Genomic DNA, 23080 nt, shown 5'->3' with positions numbered 1-23080 from the left:
GTCATAGAGGCTTTATAAAACCATGTAAATCACATGCATTGAAATAAGTCAGCTTCTTTTACTAAGCACTATATTGTAATGTAAGTGTCTTTCCTTCACTTAAAGAATATTAGGGAGCTCTCTTTATGAGACACAAGATTACCAAGGTAAAAAGTGCCTTTAAAATAATCCCTAAGGGGCCTTGTAATACTGATGAGGCATCTTTTGGAACCTAGCCAGACCAGAGAGCTTTAGATAACACATTAATTATCTCTTCCTAGATATTTTGAACACAAGAAATAGAGGATTTCATACTGAAACAAAATAATTTTGGACTTAGGAGGTTGATGTTTATGTGTGAACCAGTAGACCCACAATGTCTTGTTCCATGTATTGGAGACACCCATAAAAAGATAAAAAATGCAAAAATTATATACAATTTACTAAAATGTCCATATTTCGCTGTGAACTAGCGAGCTTGCACGTGTATTTGCAACAATGGTTATAGCAATGTCAGACATAGTTGAAAACACTGCTGCCATTGAATTCTAAAGACACATGCACGCTCCTAATCTATCAGCCTACCTAGGTTTACTTTTCTGTAAGAGATGTCATATAAACATTTCAGGAGCTACAATGCACTGGTTCCTGAAACAGAACAGGAATGCTGCAAAGGATACTACTTTCCCTTTTGTATTTTATAGAAAAATAATAATCTACATTTCGTATAAATAAAAACAGAATTTATGTTTACCTGATAAATTTCTTTCTCCAACGGTGTGTCCGGTCCACGGCGTCATCCTTACTTGTGGGATATTCTCCTCCCCAACAGGAAATGGCAAAGAGCCCAGCAAAGCTGGTCACATGATCCCTCCTAGGCTCCGCCTACCCCAGTCATTCGACCGACGTTAAGGAGGAATATTTGCATAGGAGAAACCATATGGTACCGTGGTGACTGTAGTTAAAGAAAATAAAATATCAGACCTGATTAAAAAAAAAAACCAGGGCGGGCCGTGGACCGGACACACCGTTGGAGAAAGAAATTTATCAGGTAAACATAAATTCTGTTTTCTCCAACATCGGTGTGTCCGGTCCACGGCGTCATCCTTACTTGTGGGAACCAATACCAAAGCTTTAGGACACGGATGAAGGGAGGGAGCAAATCAGGTCACCTAAATGGAAGGCACCACGGCTTGCAAAACCTTTCTCCCAAAAATAGCCTCAGAAGAAGCAAAAGTATCAAACTTGTAAAATTTGGTAAAAGTGTGCAGTGAAGACCAAGTCGCTGCCCTACATATCTGATCAACAGAAGCCTCGTTCTTGAAGGCCCATGTGGAAGCCACAGCCCTAGTGGAATGAGCTGTGATTCTTTCGGGAGGCTGCCGTCCGGCAGTCTCGTAAGCCAATCTGATGATGCTTTTAATCCAAAAAGAGAGAGAGGTAGAAGTTGCTTTTTGACCTCTCCTTTTACCTGAATAAACAACAAACAAGGAAGATGTTTGTCTAAAATCCTTTGTAGCATCTAAATAGAATTTTAGAGCGCGAACAACATCCAAATTGTGCAACAAACGTTCCTTCTTTGAAACTGGTCTTGGACACAGAGAAGGTACGATAATCTCCTGGTTAATGTTTTTGTTAGAAACAACTTTCGGAAGAAAACCAGGTTTAGTACGTAAAACCACCTTATCTGCATGGAACACCAGATAAGGAGGAGAACACTGCAGAGCAGATAATTCTGAGACTCTTCTAGCAGAAGAAATCGCAACTAAAAACAAAACTTTCCAAGATAATAACTTAATATCAACGGAATGTAAGGGTTCAAACGGAACCCCCTGAAGAACTGAAAGAACTAAATTGAGACTCCAAGGAGGAGTCAAAGGTTTGTAAACAGGCTTGATTCTAACCAGAGCCTGAACAAAGGCTTGAACATCTGGCACAGCTGCCAGCTTTTTGTGAAGTAATACCGACAAGGCAGAAATCTGTCCCTTCAGGGAACTTGCAGATAATCCTTTTTCCAATCCTTCTTGAAGGAAGGATAGAATCCTAGGAATCTTAACCTTGTCCCAAGGGAATCCTTTAGATTCACACCAACAGATATATTTTTTCCAAATTTTGTGGTAAATCTTTCTAGTCACAGGCTTTCTGGCCTGAACAAGAGTATCGATAACAGAATCTGAGAATCCTCGCTTCGATAAAATCAAGCGTTCAATCTCCAAGCAGTCAGCTGGAGTGAAACCAGATTCGGATGTTCGAACGGACCCTGAACAAGAAGGTCTCGTCTCAAAGGTAGCTTCCAAGGTGGAGCCGATGACATATTCACCAGATCTGCATACCAAGTCCTGCGTGGCCACGCAGGAGCTATCAAGATCACCGACGCCCTCTCCTGCTTGATCCTGGCTATCAGCCTGGGGATGAGAGGAAATGGCGGGAACACATAAGCTAGTTTGAAAGTCCAAGGTGCTACTAGTGCATCCACTAGAGCCGCCTTGGGATCCCTGGATCTGGCCCCGTAGCAAGGAACTTTGAAGTTCTGACGAGAGGCCATCAGATCCATGTCTGGAATGCCCCACAGGTGAGTGACTTGGGCAAAGATTTCCGGATGGAGTTCCCACTCCCCCGGATGCAATGTCTGCCGACTCAGAAAATCCGCTTCCCAATTTTCCACTCCTGGGATGTGGATAGCAGACAGGTGGCAGGAGTGAGACTCCGCCCAAAGAATAATTTTGGTTACTTCTTCCATCGCTAGGGAACTCCTTGTTCCCCCCTGATGGTTGATGTACGCAACAGTCGTCATGTTGTCTGATTGAAACCGTATGAACCTGGTCCTCGCAAGCTGGGGCCAGGCCTGGAGAGCATTGAATATCGCTCTCAGTTCCAGAATATTTATCGGTAGAAGAGATTCTTCCCGAGACCAAAGACCCTGAGCTTTCAGGGATCCCCAGACCGCGCCCCAGCCTATCAGACTGGCGTCGGTCGTGACAATGACCCACTCTGGTCTGTGGAACATCATCCCTTGAGACAGATTGTCCAGGGACAGCCACCAACGGAGTGAGTCTCTGGTCCTCTGATTTACTTGTATCTTCGGAGACAAGTCTGTATAGTCCCCATTCCACTGACTGAGCATGCACAGTTGTAATGGTCTTAGATGAATGCGCGCAAAAGGAACTATGTCCATCGCCGCCACCATCAACCCGATCACTTCCATGCACTGAGCTATGGAAGGAAGAGGAACGGAATGAAGTATCCGACAAGAGTCCAGAAGCTTTGTTTTTCTGGCCTCTGTTAGAAAGATCCTCATTTCTAAGGAGTCTATAATTGTTCCCAAAAAGGGAACCCTTGTTGACGGGGATAGAGAACTCTTTTCCACGTTCACTTTCCAGCCGTGAGATCTGAGAAAGGCCAGGACAATGTCCGTGTGAGCCTTTGCTTGAGGAAGGGACGACGCTTGAATCAGAATGTCGTCCAGGTAAGGTACTACTGCAATGCCCCTTGGTCTTAGCACCGCTAGAAGGGACCCTAGTACCTTTGTGAAAATCCTTGGAGCAGTGGCTAATCCGAAAGGAAGCGCCACGAACTGGTAATGTTTGTCCAGGAATGCAAACCTTAGGAACCGATGATGTTCCTTGTGGATAGGAATATGTAGATACGCATCCTTTAAATCCACCGTGGTCATGAATTGACCTTCCTGGATGGAAGGAAGGATAGTTCGAATGGTTTCCATCTTGAACGATGGGACCTTGAGAAATTTGTTTAAGATCTTGAGATCTAGGATTGGTCTGAACGTTCCCTCTTTTTTGGGAACTATGAACAGATTGGAGTAGAACCCCATCCCTTGTTCTCTTAATGGAACAGGATGAATCACTCCCATTTTTAACAGGTCTTCTACACAATGTAAGAACGCCTGTCTTTTTATGTGGTCTGAAGACAACTGCGACCTGTGGAACCTCCCCCTTGGGGGAAGTCCCTTGAATTCCAGAAGATAACCCTGGGAGACTATTTCTAGCGCCCAAGGATCCAGAACATCTCTTGCCCAAGCCTGAGCGAAGAGAGAGAGTCTGCCCCCCACCAGATCCGGTCCCGGATCGGGGGCCAATATTTCATGCTGTCTTGGTAGCAGTGGCAGGTTTCTTGGCCTGCTTTCCCTTGTTCCAGCCTTGCATTGGTCTCCAAGCTGGCTTGGCCTGAGAAGTATTACCCTCTTGCTTAGAGGACGTAGCACCTTGGGCTGGTCCGTTTTTACGAAAGGGACGAAAATTAGGTCTATTTTTTGCCTTGAAAGGCCGATCCTGAGGAAGGGCGTGGCCCTTACCCCCAGTGATATCAGAGATAATCTCTTTCAAGTCAGGACCAAACAACGTTTTCCCCTTGAAAGGAATGTTTAGTAGCTTGTTCTTGGAAGACGCATCAGCCGACCAAGATTTCAACCAAAGCGCTCTGCGCGCCACAATAGCAAACCCAGAGTTCTTAGCCGCTAACTTAGCCAATTGCAAAGAGGCGTCTAGAGTGAAAGAATTAGCCAATTTGAGAGCATTGATTCTGTCCATAATCTCCTCATAAGGAGGAGAGTCACTATCGAGCACCTTAAGCAGTTCATCAAACCAGAAATATGCGGCAGTAGTGACAGGGACAATGCATGAAATGGGTTGTAGAAGGTAACCCTGCTGAACAAACATCTTTTTAAGCAAACCTTCTAATTTTTTATCCATAGGATCTTTGAAAGCACAACTATCCTCTATGGGAATAGTGGTGCGTTTGTTTAAAGTAGAAACCGCTCCCTCGACCTTGGGGACTGACTGCCATAAGTCCTTTCTGGGGTCGACCATAGGAAACAATTTTTTAAATATGGGGGGAGGGACGAAAGGAATACCGGGCCTTTCCCATTCTTTATTAACAATGTCCGCCACCCGCTTGGGTATAGGAAAAGCTTCTGGGAGCCCCGGCACCTCTAGGAACTTGTCCATTTTACATAGTTTCTCTGGGATGACTAAATTTTCACAATCATCCAGAGTGGATAATACCTCCTTAAGCAAAATGCGGAGATGTTCCAATTTAAATTTAAATGTAATCACATCAGATTCAGCCTGCTGAGAAATGTTCCCTAAATCAGTAATTTCTCCCTCAGACAAAACCTCCCTGGCCCCCTCAGATTGGGTTAGGGGCCCTTCAGAGATATTAATATCAGCGTCGTCATGCTCTTCAGTAACTAAAACAGAGCAGCCACGCTTACGCTGACAAGGGTTCATTTTGGCTAAAATGTTTTTGACAGAATTATCCATTACAGCCGTTAATTGTTGCATAGTAAGGAGTATTGGCGCGCTAGATGTACTAGGGGCCTCCTGAGTGGGCAAGACTCGTGTAGACGAAGGAGGGAATGATGCAGTACCATGCTTACTCCCCTCACTTGAGGAATCATCTTGGGCATCATTGTCATTATCACATAAATCACATTTATTTAAATGAATAGGAATTCTGGCTTCCCCACATTCAGAACACAGTCTATCTGGTAGTTCAGACATGTTAAACAGGCATAAACTTGATCAGAAAGTACAAAAAACGTTTTAAAATAAAACCGTTACTGTCACTTTAAATTTTAAACTGAACACACTTTATTACTGCAATTGCGAAAAAACATGAAGGAATTGTTCAAAATTCACCAAATTTTCACCACAGCGTCTTAAAGCCTTGAAAATATTGCACACCAATTTTGGAAGCTTTAACCCTTAAAATAACGGAACCGGAGCCGTTTTAAGCTTTAAACCCCTTTACAGTCCCTGGTATCTGCTTTGCTGAGACCCAACCAAACCCAAAGGGGAATACGATACCAAATGACGCCTTCAGAAGTCTTTTATAAGTATCAGAGCTCCTCTCACATGCGACTGCATGCCATGCCTCTCAAAAACAAGTGCGCAACACCGGCGCGAAAATGAGACTCTGCCTATGCTTTGGGAAAGCCCCTAAAGAATAAGGTGTCTAAAACAGTGCCTGCCGATATTATTATATCAAAATACCCAGATAAAATGATTCCTCAAGGCTAAATATGTGTTAATAATCAATCGATTTAGCCCAGAAAAAGTCTACAGTTTAAATAAGCCCTTGTGAAGCCCTTATTTACAATCGTAATAAACATGGCTTACCGGATCCCATGGGGAAAATGACAGCTTCCAGCATTACATCGTCTTGTTAGAATGTGTCATACCTCAAGCAGCAAGGGACTGCAAACTGTTCCCCCAACTGAAGTTAATTGCTCTCAACAGTCCTGTGTGGAACAGCCATGGATTTTAGTTACGGTTGCTAAAATCATTTTCCTCATACAAACAGAATTCTTCATCTCTTTTCTGTTTCTGAGTAAATAGTACGTACCAGCACTATTTGAAAATAACAAACTCTTGATTGAATAATGAAAAACTACAGTTAAACACTAAAAAACTCTAAGCCATCTCCGTGGAGATGTTGCCTGTACAACGGCAAAGAGAATGACTGGGGTAGGCGGAGCCTAGGAGGGATCATGTGACCAGCTTTGCTGGGCTCTTTGCCATTTCCTGTTGGGGAGGAGAATATCCCACAAGTAAGGATGACGCCGTGGACCGGACACACCTATGTTGGAGAAATGCACAAATTACAGAATTTTATTTTCAAACCATTAACATTAGTATCCGATACTTAATCATCAAATATTAAAATATATAATTTTTTCTATATAACAGATAAAGTGTTAAAAAAACTTGAAATTCAGAATCCTAAACTAAAACATTGTTAGAAATTAAGCTTAATTATACTAACAACGATAAAAGTCTCACCTGCTTAAAATCAGGATACATCATTTTGCCCAATTCTGGTTTCACAGTTGTAACTACGATTAAAATATAAAATTAAAAATGTATTAAAAATATATCAACATTTACTGTCCCATTAAAGGGACACTGAACTCCTTGTAATTAACAAGTAATTTCTGTTGATTAGTTATATATAAGTCTAAACATTTTTTTAAATAAACATCTTGTTTGCTGCAATTGTTTTTCAATACTGAGACTCCACCTACCAAATGCCCCATTTGAAGGAGCCAAGCTTGAGTCTGCAGCTGACAAGGCTAGCCATGGTCATAATGTTAGTATAATTTTTTTTTTTGCAGTTTATATCTGTTAAAGCCAAATAGGGAAACATATGTAGAGGGTTAGCCTTGATAAACCTGCAATGTGCTTTTTTTCCCTTTATCATGAGAATTAGAAAAGCCTCAGTTTTCAATTACATGAAAAGGGGTAAAAAATAATAATGAAAGTATAATGCAAAGATGCTTTGAAATTTGAATACAATAGTTATCTAAAGCAAAGTGTTTACTGTACCTTTAGGTATCTTATACAATAGAGAAAGACTTCATGAAAATAAAGAGGCACAAAATATCTTCAGAACAAACTCATAAATGAAGAAGAAACAGAAAGAAAACAGAATTTATGTTTACCTGATAAATTACTTTCTCCAACGGTGTGTCCGGTCCACGGCGTCATCCTTACTTGTGGGATATTCTCTTCCCCAACAGGAAATGGCAAAGAGCCCAGCAAAGCTGGTCACATGATCCCTCCTAGGCTCCGCCTACCCCAGTCATTCGACCGACGTAAAGGAGGAATATTTGCATAGGAGAAACCATATGATACCGTGGTGACTGTAGTTAAAGAAAATAAATTATCAGACCTGATTAAAAAACCAGGGCGGGCCGTGGACCGGACACACCGTTGGAGAAAGTAATTTATCAGGTAAACATAAATTCTGTTTTCTCCAACATAGGTGTGTCCGGTCCACGGCGTCATCCTTACTTGTGGGAACCAATACCAAAGCTTTAGGACACGGATGAAGGGAGGGAGCAAATCAGGTCACCTAAATGGAAGGCACCACGGCTTGCAAAACCTTTCTCCCAAAAATAGCCTCAGAAGAAGCAAAAGTATCAAACTTGTAAAATTTGGTAAAAGTGTGCAGTGAAGACCAAGTCGCTGCCCGACATATCTGATCAACAGAAGCCTCGTTCTTGAAGGCCCATGTGGAAGCCACAGCCCTAGTGGAATGAGCTGTGATTCTTTCAGGAGGCTGCCGTCCGGCAGTCTCATAAGCCAATCTGATGATGCTTTTAATCCAAAAAGAGAGAGAGGTAGAAGTTGCTTTTTGACCTCTCCTTTTACCAGAGTAAACAACAAACAAGGAAGATGTTTGTCTAAAATCCTTTGTAGCATCTAAATAGAATTTTAGAGCGCGAACAACATCCAAATTGTGCAACAAACGTTCCTTCTTTGAAACTGGATTCGGACACAAAGAAGGCACGACTATCTCCTGGTTAATGTTTTTGTTAGAAACAACTTTCGGAAGAAAACCAGGTTTAGTACGTAAAACCACCTTATCTGCATGGAACACCAGATAAGGAGGAGAACACTGCAGAGCAGATAATTCTGAAACTCTTCTAGCAGAAGAAATTGCAACCAAAAACAAAACTTTCCAAGATAATAACTTAATATCAACGGAATGTAAGGGTTCAAACGGAACCCCCTGAAGAACTGAAAGAACTAAGTTGAGACTCCAAGGAGGAGTCAAAGGTTTGTAAACAGGCTTGATTCTAACCAGAGCCTGAACAAAGGCTTGAACATCTGGCACAGCTGCCAACTTTTTGTGAAGTAACACAGACAAGGCAGAAATCTGTCCCTTCAAGGAACTTGCAGATAATCCTTTCTCCAATCCTTCTTGAAGAAAGGATAGAATCTTAGGAATTTTTACCTTGTCCCAAGGGAATCCTTTAGATTCACACCAACAGATATATTTTTTCCATATTTTGTGGTAAATTTTTCTAGTTACAGGCTTTCTGGCCTGAACAAGAGTATCAATAACAGAATCTGAGAACCCTCGCTTTGATAAGATCAAGCGTTCAATCTCCAAGCAGTCAGTTGGAGTGAGACCAGATTCGGATGTTCGAACGGACCTTGAACAAGAAGGTCTCGTCTCAAAGGTAGCTTCCATGGTGGAGCCGATGACATATTCACCAGATCTGCATACCAAGTCCTGCGTGGCCACGCAGGAGCTATCAAGATCACTGATGCCCTCTCCTGATTGATCCTGGCTACCAGCCTGGGGATGAGAGGAAACGGCGGGAATACATAAGCTAGTTTGAAGGTCCAAGGTGCTACTAGTGCATCTACTAGAGTCGCCTTGGGATCCCTGGATCTGGACCCGTAGCAAGGAACCTTGAAGTTCTGACGAGAGGCCATCAGATCCATGTCTGGAATGCCCCACAGTTGAGTAATTTGGGCAAAGATTTCCGGATGGAGTTCCCACTCCCCCGGATGTAATGTCTGACGACTCAGAAAATCCGCTTCCCAATTTTCCACTCCTGGGATGTGGATTGCAGACAGGTGGCAGGAGTGAGTCTCCGCCCATTGAATGATTTTGGTCACTTCTTCCATCGCCAGGGAACTCCTTGTTCCCCCCTGATGGTTGATGTACGCAACAGTCGTCATGTTGTCTGATTGAAACCGTATGAACTTGGCCTTTGCTAGCTGAGGCCAAGCCTTGAGAGCATTGAGTATCGCTCTCAGTTCCAGAATATTTATCGGTAGAAGAGATTCTTCCCGAGACCAAAGACCCTGAGCTTTCAGGGGTCCCCAGACCGCGCCCCAGCCCATCAGACTGGCATCGGTCGTGACAATGACCCACTCTGGCCTGCGGAAGTTCATCCCTTGTGACAGGTTGTCCAGGGACAGCCACCAACGGAGTGAATCTCTGGTCCTCTGATTTACTTGTATCGTCGGAGACAAGTCTGTATAGTCCCCATTCCACTGACTGAGCATGCACAGTTGTAATGGTCTTAGATGAATGCGCGCAAAAGGAACTATGTCCATTGCCGCTACCATCAAACCTATTACTTCCATGCACTGCGCTATGGAAGGAAGAGGAACGGAATGAAGTATTTGACAAGAGTTTAGAAGTTTTGTTTTTCTGGCCTCTGTCAGAAAAATCCTCATTTCTAAGGAGTCTATTATTGTTCCCAAGAAGGGAACCCTTGTTGACGGAGATAGAGAACTCTTTTCTACGTTCACTTTCCATCCGTGAGATCTGAGAAAGGCCAGGACTATGTCCGTGTGAGCCTTTGCTTGAGGAAGGGACGACGCTTGAATCAGAATGTCGTCCAAGTAAGGTACTACTGCAATGCCCCTTGGTCTTAGCACCGCTAGAAGGGACCCTAGTACCTTTGTGAAAATCCTTGGAGCAGTGGCTAATCCGAAAGGAAGTGCCACGAAATGGTAATGCTTGTCCAGGAATGCGAACCTTAGGAACCGATGATGTTCCTTGTGGATAGGAATATGTAGATACGCATCCTTTAAATCCACCGTGGTCATGAATTGACCTTCCTGGATGGAAGGAAGAATTGTTCGAATGGTTTCCATTTTGAACGATGGAACCTTGAGAAACTTGTTTAGGATCTTGAGATCTAAGATTGGTCTGAACGTTCCCTCTTTTTTGGGAACTACGAACAGATTGGAGTAGAACCCCATCCCTTGTTCCCCTAATGGAACAGGATGAATCACTCCCATTTTTAACAGGTCTTCTACACAATGTAAGAATGCCTGTTTTTTTATGTGGTCTGAAGACAATTGAGACCTGTGGAACCTCCCCCTTGGGGGAAGCCCCTTGAATTCCAGAAGATAACCTTGGGAGACTATTTCTAGTGCCCAAGGATCCAGAACATCTCTTGCCCAAGCCTGAGCGAAGAGAGAGAGTCTGCCCCCCACCAGATCCGGTCCCGGATCGGGGGCCAACAGTTCATGCTGTCTTGGTAGCAGTGGCAGGTTTCTTGGCCTGCTTTCCCTTGTTCCAGCCTTGCATTGGTCTCCAGGCTGGCTTGGCTTGAGAAGTATTACCCTCTTGCTTAGAGGACGTAGCACTTGGGGCTGGTCCGTTTCTACGAAAGGGACGAAAATTAGGTTTATTTTTGGCCTTGAAAGACCTATCCTGAGGAAGGGCGTGGCCCTTACCCCCAGTGATATCAGAGATAATCTCTTTCAAGTCAGGGCCAAACAGCGTTTTCCCCTTGAAAGGAATGTTAAGCAATTTGTTCTTGGAAGACGCATCCGCTGACCAAGATTTCAACCAAAGCGCTCTGCGCGCCACAATAGCAAACCCAGAATTTTTCGCCGCTAACCTAGCCAATTGCAAAGTGGCGTCTAGGGTGAAAGAATTAGCCAATTTGAGAGCACGGATTCTGTCCATAATCTCCTCCGCGCTAGATGTACTAGGGGCCTCCTGAGTGGGCAAGACTGGTGTAGACGAAGGAGGGGATGATGCAGTACCATGCTTACTCCCCTCACTTGAGGAATCATCTTGGGCATCATTTTCTCTAAATTTTGTGTCACATAAATCACATCTATTTAAATGAGAAGGAACCTTGGCTTCCCCACATTCAGAACACAGTCTATCTGGTAGTTCAGACATGTTAAACAGGCATAAACTTGATAACAAAGTACAAAAAACGTTTTAAAATAAAACCGTTACTGTCACTTTAAATTTTAAACTGAACACACTTTATTACTGCAATTGCGAAAAAGTATGAAGGAATTGTTCAAAATTCACCAAAATTTCACCACAGTGTCTTAAAGCCTTAAAAGTATTGCACACCAAATTTGGAAGCTTTAACCCTTAAAATAACGGAACCGGAGCCGTTTTTATCTTTAACCCCTTTACAGTCCCTGGTATCTGCTTTGCTGAGACCCAACCAAGCCCAAAGGGGAATACGATACCAAATGACGCCTTCAGAAAGTCTTTTCTATGTATCAGAGCTCCTCACACATGCGACTGCATGTCATGCTTCTCAAAAACAAGTGCGCAATACCGGCGCGAAAATGAGACTCTGCCTATGATTAGGGAAAGCCCCTAGAGAATAAGGTGTCCAAAACAGTGCCTGCCGATATTATTTTACAAAATACCCAGATTAAAATGATTCCTCAAGGCTAAATATGTTTATTATATGAATCGATTTAGCCCAGAAAATGTCTACAGTCTTAAAAAGCCCTTGTGAAGCCCTTATTTATTGTCTGTAATAAAAATGGCTTACCGGATCCCATAGGGAAAATGACAGCTTCCAGCATTACATCGTCTTGTTAGAATGTGTCATACCTCAAGCAGTAAAATTCTGCTCACTGTTCCCTCAACTGAAGTTAATTCCTCTCAACAGTCCTGTGTGGAACAGCCATCGATTTTAGTAACGGTTGCTAAAATCATTTTCCTCTTACAAACAGAAATCTTCATCTCTTTTCTGTTTCAGAGTAAATAGTACATACCAGCACTATTTTAAAATAACAAACTCTTGATTGAATAATAAAAACTACAGTTAAACACTAAAAAACTCTAAGCCATCTCCGTGGAGATGTTGCCTGTACAACGGCAAAGAGAATGACTGGGGTAGGCGGAGCCTAGGAGGGATCATGTGACCAGCTTTGCTGGGCTCTTTGCCATTTCCTGTTGGGGAAGAGAATATCCCACAAGTAAGGATGACGCCGTGGACCGGACACACCTATGTTGGAGAAACAGGAACCAATATTACAGTAAGCATTGTATTTTTAGGCTGATCATTACTTACATGGATAGTCAGCGACCTGGGGTTTTGCATGAGAAACTTTGGTCAATAAAGAGGATTTTCCTGCATTTGGAAACCTAAAACAAAAAAAAAAAAGGAAATTTATGCTTACCTGATAAATTAATTTCTTCTACGATACGACGTGTCCACGGATTTCATCCTTACTTGTGGGATATTATCCTCCTGCTAACAGGAAGTGGCAAAGAGCACCACAGCAGAGCTGTATATATAGCTCCTCCCTTCCCCTCCACCTCCAGTTATTCGACCGAAGGTAATAGGAAGAGAAAGGAAAAACTAAAAGGTGCAGAGGTGACTGAAGTTGTAAATAATAAAAAATATAATCTGTTTTAAAATGACAGGGAGGGCCGTGGACTCATCATATCGTAGAAGAAATCAATTTATCAGGTAAGCATAAATTTCCATTTCTTCTATAAGATACGACGAGTCCACGGATTTCATCCTTACTTGTGGGATACAATACCAAAGCAACAGGATACGGATGAAAGGGAGGGACAAGACAGAGACCTAAACAGAAGGCACCACTGCTTGAAGAACTTTTCTCCCAAAAACAGCCTCAGAAGAAGCAAAAGTATCAAATTTGTAAAATTTGGAAAAAGTATGAAGGGACGACCAAGTCGCAGCCTTACAAATCTGTTCAACAGATGCATCGTTTTTAAAGGCCCATGTGGAAGCCACAGCTCTAGTAGAATGAGCCGTAATTCTTTCAGGAGGCTGCTGTCCAGCAGTCTCATATGCCAGGCGGATGATACTCCTCAGCCAAAAAGAAAGAGGTAGCCGTAGCTTTCTGACCCCTACGCGTTCCAGAATAAACAATTAATAATGAAGATGATTGATGGAAATCCTTAGTTGCCTTTAAGTAGAACTTTAAGGCACGGACCACATCCAGGTTATGTAACAGACGCTCCTTCTTAGAAGAAGGATTAGGACACAAGGAAGGAAGGAACAACAATTTCCTGATTAATATTCTTATTTGAAACAACCTTAGGAAGAAAACCAGGTTTGGTACGTAAAACCACCTTATCAGAATTAAATATGAGATAAGGCGAATCACACTGTAAAGCTGAAAGCTCAGAAACTCTTCGAGCAGAAGAAATAACCAAAAACAGAACTTTCCAAGATAACAATTTAATATCTATTGAATGCATAGGTTCAAACGGAACCCCTTGAAGAACTCTAAGAACTAAATTTAAAGGGACAGTTTACCCAAGAACTTTCTCCCCTTTAAATTATTCCCAATGATGCTTTTTACCTGCTAAAGTGTATTAAAGGGATATTATACACTCATTTTTTCTTTGCATAAATGTTTTGTAGATGATCTATTTATATAGCCCATAAAGTTTTATTTTAAAATAAATGTATAGTTTTGCTTATTTTTAAATAACATTGCTCTGATTTTCAGACTCCTAACCAAGCCCCAAAGTTCTATGTGAATACCGTCAGCTACCTTCTCCAGCTTGCTCCTGTTTGTGTAAAGTTTCTTTTCATATGCAAAAGAAGGGGGAGGGGGGGAGTGTCTTATTTGCCACTCACAGTGGGCTTTCCAGCTACCTTTTTATATCAATATCTGTGCATCTTATTCTTTATAGCAGTGTCTATTACATGCAGTTATATGAAAATGAGTGTATACTGTCCCTTTAAATTGGTTGCAAGTAGCTCCTTTACTCACATGTCAGCATTTGAAATAGCTGATTTAGCTTGTGGTTTCCCAACCTATACTGAAAGTTTTGATACTGGCGTATACGCTATTTACAAGCCTAAGTAAACACAGCCAGCAGAATAGATTACACTCCCAGTGGGATGCAGGATAGTTAAGTAATAAAAACATAATTTATGCTTACCTGATAAATTTATTTTTCTTGCAGTGTATCCAGTCCACGGATAATCCATTACTTGTGGGATATTCTCCTTCCCAACAGGAAGTTGCAAGAGGATCACCCACAGCAGAGCTGCTATATAGCTCCTCCCCTCACTGCCATATCCAGTCATTCGACCGAAACAAGCCGAGAAAAGGAGAAACCATAGGGTGCAGTGGTGACTGTAGTTTAATTAAAATTTAGACCTGCCTGAAAAGGACAGGGCGGGCCGTGGACTGGATACACTACAAGAGAAATAAATTTATCAGGTAAGCATAAATTATGTTTTCTCTTGTTAAGTGTATCCAGTCCACGGATCATCCATTACTTGTGGGATACCAATACCAAAGCTAAAGTACACGGATGATGGGAGGGACAAGGCAGGAACTTAAACGGAAGGAACCACTGCCTGTAGACCCTTTCTCCCAAAAACAGCCTCCGAAGAAGCAAAAGTATCAAATTTGTAAAATTTGGAAAAAGTATGAAGCGAAGACCAAGTTGCAGCCTTGCAAATCTGTTCAAAAGAGGCCTCATTTTTAAAGGCCCAGGTGGAAGCCACAGCTCTAGTAGAATGAGCTGTAATCCTTTCAGGAGGCTGCTGTCCAGCAGTCTCATAGGCTAAACGGATTATACTCCGAAGCCAAAAAGAAAGAGAGGTTGCCGAGGCCTTCTGACCTCTCCTCTGTCCAGAGTAAACAACAAACAGGTTAGATGTTTGGCGAAAATCTTTAGTAGCCTGTAAGTAAAACTTCAAGGCACGGACTACGTCTAGATTATGCAAAAGATGTTCCTTCTTTGAAGAAGGATTAGGACATAATGATGGAACAACAATCTCTAGATTGATATTCTTGTTAGAAATCACCTTAGGTAAAAACCCAGGTTTTGTACGCAGAACAACTTTATCTGAATGAAACATCAGATAAGGAGAATCACAATGTAAGGCAGATAATTCCGAGACTCTTCGAGCCGAGGAAATAGCCATCAGAAAAAGAACTTTCCATGAAAGAAGTTTGATATCAATAGAATGAAGGGGTTCAAACGGAACCCCTTGAAGAACTTTAAGAACCAAGTTTAAGCTCCATGGAGGAGCAACAGGTTTAAACACAGGCTTAATTCTAACTAAAGCCTGACAAAATGCCTGAACGTCTGGAACTTCTGCCAGACGCTTGTGTAAAAGAATAGACAGAGCAGAAATCTGTCCCTTTAAAGAACTAGCTGATAATCCTTTGTCCAAACCCTCTTGGAGGAAGGACAATATCCTAGGAATCCTAACCCTACTCCATGAGTAATTCTTGGATTCACACCAATGAAGATATTTACGCCATATCTTGTGGTAAATTTTCCTGCTGACAGGCTTTCGTGCCTCTATTAAGGTATCAATTACTGACTCGGAGAAGCCACGCTTTGATAGGATCAAGCGTTCAATCTCCATGCAGTCAGTCTCAGAGAAAGTAGATTCGGATGATTGAAAGGACCTTGTATTAGAAGGTATTGTCTCAGAGGCAGAGTCCATGAATGGATGAAAAGTCTGACGACTTAGAAAATCCGCCTCCCAGTTCTCTACACCTGGGATATGGATTGCTGACAGGTGGCAAGAGTGAGTCTCTGCCCAGCGAATTATCTTGGAGACTTCGGACATCGCTAGGGAACTCCTGGTTCCCCCTTGATGGTTGATGTAAGCCACAGTCGTGGTGTTGTCCGACTGAAATCTGATGAACCTCAGTGTTGCTAGCTGTGGCCAAGCCAGAAGAGCATTGAATATTGCTCTTAACTCCAGAATATTTAGTGGGAGGAGTTTCTCCTCCTGAATCCATGAACCCTGAGCCTTCAGGGAGTTCCAGACTGCACCCCAACCTAGAAGGCTGGCATCTGTTGTTACAATTGTCCAATCTGGTCTGCGAAAGGTCATACCCTTGGACAGATGGGCCCGAGATAACCACCAGAGAAGAGAATCTCTTGTCAGCGGTCTGAGATGCAGGCGCGCGAATGGCACTATGTCCATCGCCGCTACCATTAAGCCGATTACTTCCATGCACTGAGCCACCGTGGGGCGCAGAATGGAGTGAAGAACACGGCAAGCATTTAGAGGTTTTGATAACCTGGACTCCGTCAGGTAAATTTTAATTTCTACAGAATCTATTAGAGTCCCTAGGAAGGAAACCCTCGTGAGAGGAGATAGAAAACTCTTTTCTTCGTTCACTTTCCACCCATGCGACCTCAGGAATGCCAGAACTATCTCTGTAGGAGATTTGGCAATTTGAAAGCTTGACGCCTGTATCAGGATATCGTCCAGGTAAGGAGCCACCGCTATGCCTCGCGGTCTTAGGACCGCCAGAAGTGAGCCCAGAACCTTTGTAAAAATTATTGGGGCTGTAGCCAACCCGAATGGAAGAGCTACAAATTGGTAATGCCTGTCTAGAAAGGCAAACCTCAGGAACTGATGATGATTCTTGTGAATCGGAATGTGAAGGTAGGCATCCTTTAAGTCCACTGTGGTCATGTACTGACCCTCTGGTATCATGGGTAAAATGGTTCGAATAGTTTCCATCTTGAATGACGGAACTCTGAGGAATTTGTTTAGGATCTTTAAATCCAAAATTGGTCTGAAGGTTCCCTCTTTTTTGGGAACCACAAACAGATTTGAATAAAACCCCTGTCCTTGTTCCGTCCGCGGAACTGGATGGATCACTCCCATTACAAGGAGATCTTGTACGCATCTTAGGAATGCCTCTTTCTTTATCTGGTTTGCAGATAATCTTGAAAGGTGAAATCTCCCTTGTGGAGGAGAAGCTTTTAAGTCCAGAAGATATCCCTGAGATATGATCTCCAACGCCCAGGGATCCTGAACATCTCTTGCCCACGCCTGGGCGAAGAGAGAGAGTCTGCCCCCTACTAGATCCGTTGTCGGATAGGGGGCCGCTCCTTCATGCTGTCTTAGAGGCAGCAGCAGGCTTTCTGGCCTGCTTGCCCTTGTTCCAGGACTGGTTAGGTTTCCAGGCCTGCTTGGATTGAGCAAAAGTTCTCTCTTGTTTTGAAGCAGAGGAAGTTGATGCTGCACCTGCCTTGAAATTTCGAAAGGCACGAAAATTAGACTGTTTGGCCTTTGATTTGGCCCTGTCCTGAGGAAGGGTATGACCCTTACCTCCAGTAATGTCAGCAATAATTTCTTTCAAACCAGGCCCGAATAAGGTCTGCCCCTTGAAAGGAATGTTGAGTAATTTAGACTTTGAAGTCACATCAGCTGACTAGGATTTGAGCCATAGCGCCCTACGCGCCTGGATGGCGAATCCAGAATTCTTAGCCGTTAGTTTAGTCAAATGAACAATGGCATCAGAAACAAATGAGTTAGCTAGCTTAGGAGTTCTAAGCTTGTCAACAATTTCAGTCAATGGAGCTGTATGGATGGCCTCTTCCAGGGCCTCAAACCAGAATGCCGCCGCAGCAGTGACAGGCGCAATGCATGCAAGGGGCTGTAAAATAAAACCTTGTTGAATAAACATTTTCTTAAGGTAACCCTCTAATTTTTTATCCATTGGATCTGAAAAAGCACAACTGTCCTCAACCGGGATAGTGGTACGCTTTGCTAAAGTAGAAACTGCTCCCTCCACCTTAGGGACAGTCTGCCATAAGTCCCGTGTAGTGGCATCTATTGGAAACATTTTTCTAAATATAGGAGGTGGGGAAAAGGGCACACCGGGCCTATCCCACTCCTTACTAATAATTTCTGTAAGCCTTTTAGGTATTGGAAAAACATCAGTACTCACCGGCACTGCATAGTATTTATCCAGCCTACACAATTTCTCTGGCACTGCAATTGTGTCACAGTCATTCAGAGCAGCTAATACCTCCCCAAGCAATACACGGAGGTTCTCAAGCTTAAATTTAAAATTATAAATCTCTGAATCAGGTCTCCCCGATTCAGAGACGTCACCCACAGACTGAAGCTCTCCGTCCTCAGGTTCTGCATATTGTGACGCAGTATCAGACATGGCTCTTACAGCATCTACGCGCTCTGTATCTCGTCTAACCCCAGAGCTATCGCGCTTGCCTCTCAATTCAGGCAATCTGGATAATACCTCTGACAGGGTATTATTCATGATTGCAGCCATGTCCTGCAAAGTAATCGCTATGGGCGTCCCTGATGTACTTGGCGCCATGTTAGCGTGCGTCCCTTGAGCGGGAGGCGAAGGGTCCGACACGTGGGGAGAGTTAGTCGGCATAACTTCCCCCTCGACAGACCCCTCTGGTGACAATTCTTTTATAGATAAAGACTGATCTTTACTGTTTAAGGTGAAATCAATACATTTAGTACACATTCTCCTATGGGGCTCCACCATGGCTTTTAAACATAATGAACAAGTATCCTCTGTTTCAGACATGTTTGTACAGACTAGCAATGAGACTAGCAAGCTTGGAAAACACTTTAAAGCAAGTTAACAAGCAATATAAAAAACGTTACTGTGCCTTTAAGAGAAACAAATTTTGACAATTTGAAATAACAGTGAAAAAAGGCAGTTACACTAACAAAATTTTTACAGTGTATGTAACAAGTCAGCAGAGCATTGCACCCACTTGCAAATGGATGATTAACCCCTTAATAACAAAAACAGAATAATAAATGACAAAAACGTTTTTTAAACACAGTCACAACAACTGCCACAGTCTACTGTGATTGTTACCCTCCTCAAACACGACTTTGAAGCCTTTTGAGCCCTTCAGAGATGTCCTGTATCATGCAGAGGGAAGCTGAATGTCTCTGTCAGTATTTTTATCTGCACAGAAAAGCACTAAAATAGGCCCTTCCCACTCATATTGCAACAGTGGAAAGCTTCAGGAAACAGTTTCTAGGCAAAAATCAAGCCAGCCATGTGGAAAAAAACTAGGCCCCAATAAGTTTTGTCACCAAACATATATAAAAATGATTAACATGCCAGCAAACGTTTTATATTACACTTTTATAAGAGTATGTATCTCTGTTAATAAGCCTGATACCAGTCGCTATCACTGCATTTAAGGCTTAACTTACATTAATCCGGTATCAGCAGCATTTTTCTAGCAAATTCCATCCCTATAAATATATTAACTGCACATACCTTATTGCAGGAAAACCTGCACGACATTCCCCCTCTGAAGTTACCTCACTCCTCAGAATATGTGAGAACGGCAGTGGATCTTAGTTACTTCTGCTAAGATCATAGAAATCACAGGCAGATTCTTCTTCTAATGCTGCCTGAGATGAAACTGTACACTCCGGTACCATTTAAAAATAACAAACTTTTGATTGAAGTTAAAAAACTAACTAGAATACACCACTCTCCTCTTACTACGTCCATCTTTGTTGAGAGTTGCAAGAGAATGACTGGATATGGCAGTGAGGGGAGGAGCTATATAGCAGCTCTGCTGTGGGTGATCCTCTTGCAACTTCCTGTTGGGAAGGAGAATATCCCACAAGTAATGGATGATCCGTGGACTGGATACACTTAACAAGAGAAATTATCATTTTCCATTGTTCACTCTATGTATTGAGCTTTGGTGTTCCAGACAAATATAAGATAAGAAGCAAGTCTGTGTACATAAAAGTGATAACACAATGAGATCTGATATTACCTGAAGCTCAACCCATTGTAATAGGCTGTGGTTTCAAAGCACAAAACCAGCTACTTCAGATACACAAATAAACCCGAAAATGCAATTTCTCAAATAATTTATACTCTGCAGTTGGTATAACAAGTCATTTAAAATACATTTATGGAAAAACAATTTTACAGTGTACTGTCCCTTTAAACTCCAGGAAGGAGTAATTGGTCTAAATACATGCTTAATTCTAGATAGAGGCTGACAAAAAGACTTAACATCTGGAACGTCTACCAAACGTTTGTGAAACAAAATTGACAAAGCAGAAATGTGTCCCTTTAAAGAACTTGCTGATAACCCTTTCTCCAATCCTTCTTGGAGAAAAGACAGAATCCTGGGAATCCTAACTTTACTCCATGAGTAACCCTTGGATTCACACCAATAAAGATATTTACGCCATATCTTATGATAGATTTTTCTAGTGACAGGCTTTCTAGCCTGTATCAAAGTATTGATGACCGAATCAGAGAATCCTCATTAGATAAAATCAAGCGTTCAATCTACACGCAGTCAGCTGCAGAGAAATTAGATTTGGATGTTGGAAAGGACCTTGAATGAGAAGATCCTGCTTCAAAGGAAGTTTCCATAGTGGCAGAGAGGACATGTCCACTAGATCCGCATACCAAGTCCTGCGTGGCCATGCAGACGCTATCAGGATTACTGAAGCTCTCTCCTGTTTGATTCGAGCAATCATGCGTGGAAGGAGAGGAAATGGTGGAAACACATAAGCTAGGCTTAACGACCAAGGCACTGCCAAGGCATCTATCAGTTCGGCCTGATGATCCCTCGACCTGGATCCGTATCTTGGAAGCTTGGCATTCTGTCGAGATGCCATCAGATCCAATTCCGGTCCGCCCCATCGGAGAATCATGAGGCAAACACCTCCGTGTGGAGTCCCCACTCCCCGGATGAAAGTTCTGTCGACTTAGAAAATCCGCTTCCCAGTTCTCTACTCCTGGGATGTAGATTGCTGACAGATGACAAAAGTGGGCCTCCGCCCATCGGATTATCTTGGATACTTCTATCATCGCTAAGGAACTCCTTGTTCCCCCCTGATGATTGATATATGCCTCAGTCGTGATGTTGTCCGACTGGAAACTGATGAATTTGGCCGAAGCCAACTGAGGCCACTCCTGAAGCACATTGAATATTGCTCTCAGTTCCAGAATATTGATTGGAAGTAGAGACTCCACCTGAATCCAAACACCCTGAACCTACAGGGAATTCCAGATTGCCCCCCAGCCCAGTAGGCTGGCGTCCGTTGTCACTATCACCCACGAGGGTCTGCAGAAACAAGTCCCCTGGGACAGAAGATCCGGCGACAACCACCAAAGAAGAGAGAGTCTCTGGTTTCTTGATCTAGATATATCAGAGGAGATAAATCTGCATAATCCCCATTCCACTGTCCGAGCATTACAATAGGGTCACAATCATCCAGAGTCGCATAACCTCCCGAAGTAACAGGCGGAGGTGTTCAAGCTTAAATTTAAAGGACATAACATCCGAATCTGTCTGAGGTAATACATTCCCTGAGTCTGAAATTTAACCCTCAGACAGCACTTCCCTGACCCCCAACTGAGAACACTGAGGGTACATCAGAAATAGCTAATAAAGCATCAGAGGATTCAGTATTTACATTAATACTTGACCTACTGCGTTTACCCTGTAACACTGGTAATTTAGAGAACACCTCTGTAAGGGTAGTTGACATAACTGCAGCCATCTCCTGCAGAGTAAAGGAATTAGACGCACTAGAAGTACTTGGCGTCGCTTGTGTAGGCGTTAAAGGTTGTGACACTTGGGGAGAATTGGATGGCATATCCTGATTCTCTTCAGACTGAGAATCATCCTTAGGCACACTTTCTTGACCTAAAATATGGGTCTTTACAATGTAAGGCTCTTTCAGTACAAGAGGTACACAATGTTAGAGGGGTTCCACAATAGCTTCTAAACACATAGAACAATGAGATTCAGATTCATCAATGTCAGACATGTTGAACAGACTAGTAATAACCACAGAAGTCGTTTAAACACTTTATTTATTGCTTAAAATAAACTTTTGAAAAACGTGTACTGCGCCTTTAAGGAATTAAAAAGTGAACAATTTTTCCAAAACTGCTTAAATAACGTTAAATTGTCTCAAAATTTAACTTAAACTTGTTGGTTTATCCAAAAAACAATATACACCCCAAAACACATCCCAGTAAGTCATACTGGTTATTGCCAAAATAAAAACTCTATGAATCGTTTTTCTTTGCCTCTCCCATAGTGTCATATAATGCCCTTATAATGTCAACTAGCAAAAAAATAAAAAACAAGGGACCCCATTCCCATACAGGGAAATAAATGCCATCCAGATCTGATATATCAAGTCTCCTCAGAAATAAAAGGCTGCACATACCTTAATGCTGCTTGAAGCATGAAACCGGTCTCCACACTGAAGATGTCTCATGTGTTACCTTCAGAAGTCTTGTGGGAACCAGCGTGGATATAAGTTACATCTGCTAAGATCATCAACCTCAGGGCAGAAATCTTCTTCCATAACCCCCTGAGGAAAATAGTACTCACCGGTACCATTTAAAATAAAAAAATTCTTTATTGAAGAAAATAAAACTAACACCTCACTTTACCTCTTCCTAGTATAACACAGGCAAAGAGAATGACTGGAGGGGAAGAGAGGAGCTATATATACAGCTCTGCTGTGGTGCTCTTTGCCACTTCCTGTTAGCAGGAGGATAATATCCCACAAGTAAGGATGAAATCCATGGACTCGTATCTTGTAGAAGAGATGAATTTGTTATTAATTATGAAAAACATGTAATCAAGGGGTGTTGTATGGTTTTGAAGTTATTTTTACTTATACTTTCATTAACCTAAACAGGTTATAAAACCTATACAAATCTGGTATGTAGTATAATAAATGGTAAAATATCATACAGTAGGATAACGGTATCAAGGTCACAGTGATTCACACATGCATACTGTACAA

At 42.5% G+C, this 23080-nt stretch overlaps 1 protein-coding gene across 1 annotated transcript in view; it reads right to left on the bottom strand.

Moving 5' to 3' along the window:
* Positions 1-23080, bottom strand: part of GTPBP10 (GTP binding protein 10) — a 194703-nt gene that overhangs the window by 83521 nt on the left and 88102 nt on the right. Inside the window, exons 5-6 of the mRNA XM_053713989.1 lie at positions 12587-12660; positions 6777-6829 (exon numbers count right to left, since the gene is read on the bottom strand). Coding sequence (XP_053569964.1) covers positions 6777-6829; positions 12587-12660 — 127 coding nt within the window. The remainder of the gene's footprint in view (positions 1-6776; positions 6830-12586; positions 12661-23080) is intronic.

This window comes from Bombina bombina, chromosome 5 (assembly GCF_027579735.1).
Source record: "Bombina bombina isolate aBomBom1 chromosome 5, aBomBom1.pri, whole genome shotgun sequence".
In the NCBI taxonomy this organism is placed as follows: Eukaryota; Metazoa; Chordata; class Amphibia; order Anura; family Bombinatoridae; genus Bombina; species Bombina bombina.
The sequence above is the reverse complement of the archived record's forward strand: the minus strand, read 5'-3'. Positions and strand labels throughout refer to the sequence as shown.